This window comes from Penaeus japonicus, unplaced genomic scaffold (assembly GCF_977035675.1).
Source record: "Penaeus japonicus unplaced genomic scaffold, GWHDUDI00000001_assembly GWHDUDI00000027, whole genome shotgun sequence".
NCBI lineage: Eukaryota > Metazoa > Arthropoda > Malacostraca > Decapoda > Penaeidae > Penaeus > Penaeus japonicus.
In genome coordinates, this window is record NW_028234429.1 from 34,053,084 (window position 1) to 34,063,083 (window position 10,000).

The 10,000-nt window shown below is 36.1% G+C and overlaps 3 protein-coding genes across 3 annotated transcripts in view; all 3 read left to right on the forward strand.

Annotated features, from left to right (window-relative positions):
* The window catches only part of LOC122242401 (uncharacterized), a 1,050-nt gene extending 403 nt beyond the window's left edge, over window positions 1–647 (forward strand). The window contains exon 2 of the mRNA XM_086553127.1: window positions 1–647. This exon is cut by the window's left edge and continues 287 nt beyond it. Coding sequence (XP_086409253.1) covers window positions 1–622 — 622 coding nt within the window. The 3' untranslated portion in view covers window positions 623–647.
* A 3,712-nt stretch (window positions 648–4,359) lies between these two features.
* On the forward strand, window positions 4,360–5,560 carry LOC147468657 (uncharacterized). Its single transcript, XM_086553128.1, has 2 exons — window positions 4,360–4,404; window positions 4,499–5,560. Exons 1-2 carry the CDS (start codon window positions 4,393–4,395, stop codon window positions 5,372–5,374), a joined length of 888 nt encoding a protein of 295 aa, XP_086409254.1. The 5' UTR covers window positions 4,360–4,392; the 3' UTR covers window positions 5,375–5,560.
* Window positions 5,561–8,954: 3,394 nt separating this feature from the next.
* Window positions 8,955–10,000, forward strand: part of LOC147468658 (uncharacterized) — a 1,169-nt gene continuing 123 nt past the window's right edge. The window contains exons 1-2 of the mRNA XM_086553129.1: window positions 8,955–9,007; window positions 9,102–10,000. The exon at window positions 9,102–10,000 is cut by the window's right edge and continues 123 nt beyond it. Of these exons, the coding sequence (XP_086409255.1) occupies window positions 8,960–9,007; window positions 9,102–10,000 (947 nt within the window). The 5' untranslated portion in view covers window positions 8,955–8,959. The remainder of the gene's footprint in view (window positions 9,008–9,101) is intronic.

Genomic DNA, 10,000 nt, shown 5'->3' on the forward strand with positions numbered 1-10,000 from the left:
TCCTCCACGACAGCAGCAAGTGGTGTATGTCCTGAACAAGCAATCTGAACAAGATCAGCGTGTGATCGAAGTGCCAGCACCACCGCCGACGGAGCCCGAAGTGGTGTTCGTGGACTATGAAGAAGGCGAGAACCCAATCCTTCCCAGCGGAGAGGACCTCCATTCGGCTTTGACCACGGCTTCTCGTGGAGTCGGTCACGTCGTGGAAAGCGGTGGCGTCGGAGGTGGAATCAATAGCTTTGGCAGTGGACAAACTTTGACAAACAGCATCGGAAGTGGCTTCGGAGGTGACTTTGGTGTCGGTATCGGAGACTTCAATCCTATCACAAACCATCATTCTACCCATACAAGCCATCACTCAACCCATACAAACCACCACTCCACTCCTACAAGTCAGCAATCTATTCACATAAACCACCACTCTACTCCTACAAGTCATTACACTACCCCTGCAAGCTACCACATTACTCCCACTAGCCATTACTCTACCCCATCAAGCCATTACACTACTCCCAGGAGCTATTACTCCACCCCTGCAAGCCATTACACTACTCCCACGAGCTATTACTCTACCACTGCAAGTTATTACACTACGCCATCTAGTCTGTACACCACTCCATAAAGATGTCGATTCTTTCAGTACATGATACGGCCTAAGGATGCAAGATCTTACTCTTATATATATACGTGACGTATGGTATATATGAGAATGTTACAATCACTTACGACATGAAACCATGGATCTATTTATATACTAAGAAAATAAAGATTCAGAAGAAAGTTCACTTTTTAATTTATTTTTTCTATCTTTCCTCTTTCTTATACATACGAAGATAGGGCAGCTTGTATGGCATTAGCGACATGCTGTATTAATGATAATTCTATTTGTGTATGTCCATATCTACATATATTTATCTAAGTATCAATCTCTATATCTATATATCTAAGCATATATCTATCTATATATATCTGCCTATCTACACACACACACACACACACACATATATATGTATATGTATATATATATATATATATATATATATATATATATATATATATATATATATATATATATATATATATATATATATATATATGCACACACACAGACAAACACGCACGCACACTCACATTATTATCCTTTTCATCGCAAAACTAGTATTCAATCATACCAAATGTAAAACAGTATTCTTGTCAAGGATTCTGCATTATTATTATTAGAAGAAAAAGAAGCGAAAAAAAGGCAGATGCTGTATCTCTTTAAATATCTTTTCACATAATTGGCACCAATACTCATAAACATTAGACCTTCCTCGTCGCGTGTGCAATACTCGGGATCTGATTTTCAGAACAGGACACAATACAGGGAGTGAGTTTTGGAGATCATTATATCAAATCTATGCAAACATATATAAATTATAGGAACAAGCTCAAACTTACACAGGCCGGGCTCAGTATAAAGGCCATAAGCCCGGACGTAGCATTTGCTCCGCATGTCTGGCTTATCCTTCTCCTTTTATATATAAACACACAGTATATTTAAACATGCATACACAAACGCGCGCACTCGCACACACACACACATATATAAATATATCTATATCTATATCTTTATATATATATATATATATATACATATATATATATATAAATATATATATATATATGTATATATATATATATATATATATATATATATATATATATATATATATATATATATGCATATATATAATGATATATACATATATCCAATTCCTACCAGAACGAACTTAAAAAGTGTGAGTAAACAGGTTACTTAAGATCTATTACAAATTGCGAGACAAGAAACGTTTTTTCTTGGAAAGTCAATATCAATAGCCTTGATTATTATTTATAGATAGTTGCTGAATATTACCCTATTCGTCAGATATATAAGACGTAATATAGTGAATTAATTACTTTTATGAAAGTATCTTTATGCTTATTTCTGATGTGTTTGATTATGGAATTACTTTTTGTGCGAGTAACAAACATACATCGAGGATAATATGCAATTTCTTTATCTCCCTACAATATAATACTAACAATATAACAACCAAAATAAAGTACGCATTTGCGGTTTGTATATATTCATGTGTAAGAATTGATATATATATATATATATATATAGATGATAGATAGATATAGATAGAAATAAAGATATATGTATATATATATGTACACACAGATACACACACACACACACACGCACACACACACACACACATACACACACACATCTCTCTCTCTCTCTCTCTCTCTCTCTCTCTCTCTCTCTCTCTCTCTCTCTCTCTCTCTCTCTCTCTCTATATATATATATATATATATATATATATATATATATATATATATACATATACATGTAAATATCTATCTATATACCTATTTATATATGTATATATATATATATATATATATATATATATATATATATATATATATATATATATATATATATATGCACATATGTGTTTGTGTGTGTGTGTGTTTATGCGCGTATATATACATATGTATATGAATGAATACATATGTATATAGGTAGATAAATATAGATACTGATAAAGATATATGGATACATATGTAAGTATATATATGTATATATACATGTATATATATACATACATATATGTATATATACATGTATATATATACATACATATATGTATATACATATATATATATATACATATATATATATATATATATATATATATATATATATTTGCGTGTATGTGTATTCATTTAACTCTTTATACATATATGTATGCATAGACATATATGTATATATGTATGAACACACACACACACACACACACACACATACACACACACACACACACACACACACACACACACACACATATATATATATATATATATATATATATATATATATATATATATGTATATATGTATACATACATAAATATACATATACATACATGTATATGTAAATAATATATATAAATGTATATATAAGTATACATACATATATATATTTATACATATATATATATATATATATATATATATATATATATATATATATATATATACATATTTATACACATAAATAAATGGATACACATGTATATATGCCTTTATATATGTATATTTGTGTATATATATCATATATATATATATATATATATATATATATATATATATATATATATATATATATATATATATACACATGCATATATATATACACACACACAGAGGGAGAGATACTGTACACATATTATACGTATATAATTTACAGTGACTACGTATGCTGTGTATGAATTGTATGTGTATGTGCTGTATGTACATATATTTTTCTTACTGCAATAATAGTAAACGGAACTGTATTACGTCTTTTCCATGACTGCACATTCAAAGCAGGGAAAGATAACTCGCTTACAGTATAATAGTTTAAACATCTGATGATATGCACCTAATAGCAAAATGTGAACGTGTGAATAATTTCCTGTATTGATAAGTCTAAGGCATAGCATGTGAAAATGATCCTTTTGCGAGTGATATCAGTAATTTCTTTCAAAACTTTCCAATATGATAGAAATATACATTTCGGAAAACAGGTGCATAACATAATTTCTTTCAAAACTTTCCAATATGATAAAAAATTACATTTCGGAAAACAGGTGCATAACATAGTCTATTATAACGAAAAAAGAGAGTGCAGACTAGGAGAATAAATGAGGCAATTCCATCGGTAGCGAAGGAAGAAAAACATTGCTCTTAAGATGTATAATGTAGTTAGCATATAGAATTGTCAAATAAAATGTTATCTAGGAAATGATTGCATATATTCACTGATGTAATATAGAAATAGATTGAGAGATAAAGTGATAAATAGATGGAGTGCACGCGTACGTGTGTATAGAAGTGCGGAGGTATGGTGATGCATCTATCTGTTCATCTATGCAAATACATTCTCTCTCTCTCCACCTCCTACTCTCTCTCCTCTTCCCCCGGTCTCCCCCTCTCCCTCTCTCTTCCTTTTTTTTCCCTCTCTCTCTCTGTCACACATACACACTAGTCTCAGATATACGCATTGGAAGGCCATTCAGACAAATTAGTTCGAAGGTTTTTAAATATCATACTGCACCCCTGCAAGTCAACGGTGAGGTAAGTAGCTTCTGTTCGTCATCCAGCTGATGCTCATTATCTTCCGTAAATGGCAAACACAATAATCCGGAGTTGTCTTTTCTTTCCTTAACCTTGTATGGGAACCGAAATCTATGCATCATAGGAGAAAGGAAAGACCTTGATTTGACTATATGGCGTGAAGGAGGAGCATCAGCAATTGGTAGAGTATATATACAATGTATAACATCACCTCGACATCAGTCACTGACATCCAATATGAAGTTCCTGGTGAATATTTGCTCTGTAGTTATATGTGATAATGTAGTATGGGAAAACTAATAGAAAGGTGGAACAATAACTAAAACTGTTTCTGTTTTCATAGGTATTAGTACTCGTGGCTGGCGTGTCTGCTGCTCCGCTGGGCTACAACCTACCAACGGGATCAGGTTCATACTTCCACAATGGCATCTGTAGGTTTGGACAAGTGCGACACTTGGACGGTAGATGCGTGACTCCTCAAGTGTACCAACGTTCATATGTCTATGATGCACCAAGAAAGGTGAACTACTTTAGGCGGCCACACTACATCCCGGAACCTAAAGTGGAGCGCAATGTGGTATTTGTGAGACTTCCAGAAGACGACCTGGGACCAGAGCCAATCATCGTTCCTCCTCCACGACAGCAGCAAGTGGTGTATGTCCTGAACAAGCAATCTGAACAAGATCAGCGTGTGATCGAAGTGCCAGCACCACCGCCGACGGAGCCCGAAGTGGTGTTCGTGGACTATGAAGAAGGCGAGAACCCAATCCTTCCCAGCGGAGAGGACCTCCATTCGGCTTTGACCACGGCTTCTCGTGGAGTCGGTCACGTCGTGGAAAGCGGTGGCGTCGGAGGTGGAATCAATAGCTTTGGCAGTGGACACGCTTTGACAAACAGCATCGGAAGTGGCTTCGAAAGTGACTTTGGTGTCGGTATCGGAGACTTCAATCCTATCACAAACCATCATTCTACCCATACAAGCCATCACTCAACCCATACAAACCACCACTCCACTCCTACAAGTCAGCAATCTATTCACATAAACCACCACTCTACTCCTACAAATCATTACACTACCCCTGCAAGCTACCACATTACTCCCACTAACCATTACTCTATCCCATCAAGCCATTACACTACTCCCAGGAGCTATTACTCCACCCCTGCAAGCCATTACACTACTCCCAGGAGCTATTACTCTACCACTGCAAGCTATTAGACTACGCCATCTAGTCTGTACACCACTCCATTGAAATGTTGATTATCATAGCAGATGCTATGGACCAAGGACCCAAGATCTTACTCTTACATTTATACTGACAGACAATATTTATGTAGGTGTCATATTCACATATGACAGGAAGATATTAAGCCATTCATATGCTAAAAAATAAAGTTTCACATCAAAGTATACTTTTTGTTTTTTGTCAACCTTTCCTTTTTTTATATACAAGATGAAAGAACAGCATGCATGCTACTGGTGGCATTCTGCATTAATTATAATTTGTATCTCTACTTGTCTATATCTATATCCTTTTATATATATTTGTATCAATCTACAATTAGTTTTTTTCTATCTATAAACATTTATCTATGTATCTGCATTTCTATGTATCTATCTATATATGTATATATATACATATATGTATACATATACACATATGTATATATATACATATAGATAGACAAATATATAGAAAAATGGATTGATAAATAGATGGACACATAAGCACTTACATCCGTTAAACAGAAATAAATAATCATGATGGTACTGCTCATAATGGCGATGTTGAAAATAATGATAGTGATGACGAGGATGATGGTGTTAATTTTAATCTTTATTATAGAAAAACTATTCTTCATTTATACTTGTTTTACAAATTAAGGTTTTAGTTAATAGAAAACGATGGTCTTGGCAAGGATTTTGCTGTTTTAATGATAATGAAAGTGCAAAAATATGCATTATGTCTTTAAACATCCTTTCACATAATTATCCCCTTTACTCATTTAACATTAGACTCTCCTCGTCGCGTGTGTAATACACGGGATCTGATTCTCAAAATAAGATTCAGTCCAGAAATTGAGCTTTGGAAATCATCATATCAGATCATAAACAAATGCATATTGATTACATGAAGAGTCCAATCACCATGTGTAAATAAATAAATAGATATAAACACACATACATACATATGTAAATAAACATACATATGTAATGTTATGTATGTTGAAAATACACACACGCACACACATATTTATGTCATCATCATCATCAACCTGTATCATTCCACTGCAGGACTTAGGCCTCTCTCAATCTTTTCCAGTCATTCCGGTCTTGTGTCCTCTGATTCCAGTTTACTCCTGCGAAATTCGCTATTTCATCCCGCCATCTAGTCATTGGCCTTGCCCTGGGTCTCTTTGTGTCGTGTATTACACATTCTGTCGTTTTCTTTGACCACCTGTTGTCCTGTCTCCGATATATGTGTCCAGTCCACTGCCACTTTTTCTTCTTGATGCTCTTGAGTATATCCTCTACTTTTGTTTGTTGCCTGATCCGTGTGGCCTTTTTCTTGTCTCTTAAGCTAACTCCTAGCATAAGCCTTTCCGTTCCTCTTTGGGCGCTTACTAATTTCCTCTCGAGTGCCTTGGTCGTAGTCCATGTCTCTGATCCATATTCATGCCGGGGAGGACACATTGGTCAAAAATCTTTCTCTTTAGACATAATGGCAGACGACCTCGTAATATATTACTATGTGTACCGAAAGCACTCCAACCTAGCCTGAATCGCCGTTTTATCTCGGCTTCGCAGGATGTACTCGACTGGGTGAGTTGCCCTAGGTATATATACTCGTTCACTGCTTCTAGTACCTCACCCTGTATTTATATTTGCTTAACTGGGGTTCGACTGTTGAACATGACTTTAGTCTTTTTCATGTTCATTTTAAGGCCAATCTTCAGACTTTCCCTATTTAAATCGCTTATTAATTGTTGTAATTCATCTGCTGACTCGCCGAAAAGAACAATGTCATCTGCAAATCTTAGATTGCTTAAGTGCTCATTCCCTATTTTAATCCCTCTCTCCTTCCAATCTAACTTCTTGAATACTTCCTCCAAGCAAGCTGTAAACAGCTTCGGTGAGATGGTGTCGCCCTGCCTAACACCCTTTTTTATTGGCATTTTATTGGTTTCTGCGTGGATTTTGATGATCGCTGTACCATCTCTCTATATATCCTCTAATAATCTGCAGTATATTTCCTCTACTCCTTGTTTACGAATTGCATCTAGTACTGCAGATATCTGTACCGAATCGAATGCCTTTTCATAATCTACGAATGCCATACACAGGGGCTTCCTATATTCATTTGTTTTCTCCCTTATTTGAGCTAGAGTGTCCGAATCCGCTGTGAACCCTGCCTGTTCCCTGGGTTGTTTTGAATCTAATGTATCGGTGATACGGGCTGTGATGAATTTTGTGAACAGTTTATAGATTACTAAAAGGAGGCTTATAGGTCGGTAATTCTTTAAGTGTTTTGTGTCTCCCTTTATATATGTTTATATATAAGTATACATACATACACACACACACACACACACACACACACACACATATTTATATATATATATATACATATATATATTTATTCATATGTGTACACACACACACACACACACGCACACACACACACACACACACACACATATATATATATATATATATATATATATATATATATATATATATATACATGCACAGAAAGTGAAAGGGAGTGATATTTTACATATACGCTTATATAGTACATATGCTGTATAAGGCTGTTGTGTACACAAACACACACACACACAAACACACACACACACACACATACACACACACACACACACACACACACACACACACACACACACACACACACACACACATATATATATATATATATATATATATATATATATATTTCTGACAACGTTAATCGTAAACAGAATTGTATTATGTCAGCTCGATTTTTGTGTATTCGAAGTAGGGAAAAGTAACTTGTTAACTGGCAAAATATTACTATGTAAATAATGTTTTGTAGAATTCCTCAACTTGTATGCATAAGTATGAGGTTAAATCGTCTGAATATGATACTTTTTGAGTGATAATGATAATTTGAACTTTCTTACAAAACTTTCCGATATAATGAGAATATGTCCTTAAGATACACAGTGTAGTCGATACATGAATTTAATTTCCAGATAAAAAAAAATATCCAGAAAATGGTTGCATAAATTCAGATAAAATATAGATTAGCCGCTTAAAAGAGAGAGAGAGAGATGAATACACAAGAAGAGGTATCTGGGTGCACGCATTTATCTAACTGTTTATCTATGCTCGTACAGTCTCTGTAGCTGGGGGCCCTCTCTCTTCCTCCTTCTTCCCCGCTCTTTTCCCATTTTTTGTCTTTCTCTTTCACATTTCTCTTCTCTCTCTTTTTCACATACATATATATACACTTAAGCACACGCACAAACACATATATACTTACTGACATGTAATTGCGACAAAGTAATTTGAAATAAGGTATATCACACTCCTACAATTCGACGGCGAGGTAAATAACATCTACTAATCATCCAACTATTAGACATTATCACTATCTTCCGTAATTGGCCAACGGAATAATCTGGAGGTGTCTTTTCTTTCCTCAACCTTGTATGGGAACCGAAATTTATGCGTAATAGAAGAAAGGAAAGACCTTGCTTAGCCTAATATATGGCATGAAGGAGGAGCATCAACAATTGGTAGAGTATATATACACTGTGTATGACATCACCTCGACATCAGTCACCGACATCCAACATGAAGTTCCTGGTGAATATTTGCTCTGTAGTTATATGTGATAATGTAGTATGGGAAAACTAATAGAAAGGTGGAACAATAACTAAAACTGTTTCTGTTTTCATAGGTATTAGTACTCGTGGCTGGCGTGTCTGCTGCTCCGCTGGGCTACAACCTACCAACGGGATCAGGTTCATACTTCCACAATGGCATCTGTAGGTTTGGACAAGTGCGACACTTGGACGGTAGATGCGTGACTCCTCAAGTGTACCAACGTTCATATGTCTATGATGCACCAAGAAAGGTGAACTACTTTAGGCGGCCACACTACATCCCGGAACCTAAAGTGGAGCGCAATGTGGTATTTGTGAGACTTCCAGAAGACGACCTGGGACCAGAGCCAATCATCGTTCCTCCTCTACGACAGCAGCAAGTGGTGTATGTCCTGAACAAGCAATCTGAACAAGATCAGCGTGTGATCGAAGTGCCAGCACCACCGCCGACGGAGCCCGAAGTGGTGTTCGTGGATTATGAAGAAGGCGAGAACCCAATCCTTCCCAGCGGAGAGGACCTGCATTCGGCTTTGACCACGGCTTCTCGTGGAGTCGGTCACGTCGTGGAAAGCGGTGGCGTCGGAGGTGGAATCAATAGCTTTGGCAGTGGACAAACTTTGACAAACAGCATCGGAAGTGGCTTCGAAAGTGACTTTGGTGTCGCTATCGGAGACTTCAATCCTATCACAAACCATCATTCTACCCATACAAGCCATCACTCAACCCATACAAACCACCACTCCACTCCTACAAGTCAGCAATCTATTCACATAAACCACCACTCTACTCCTACAAGTCATTACACTACCCCTGCAAGCTACCACATTACTCCCACTAGCCATTACTCTACCCCATCAAGCCATTACACTACTCCCAGGAGCTATTACTCCACCCCTGCAAGCCATTACACTACTCCCAGGAGCTATTACTCCACCCCTGCAAGCCATTACACTACGCCATCTAGTCTCTACAC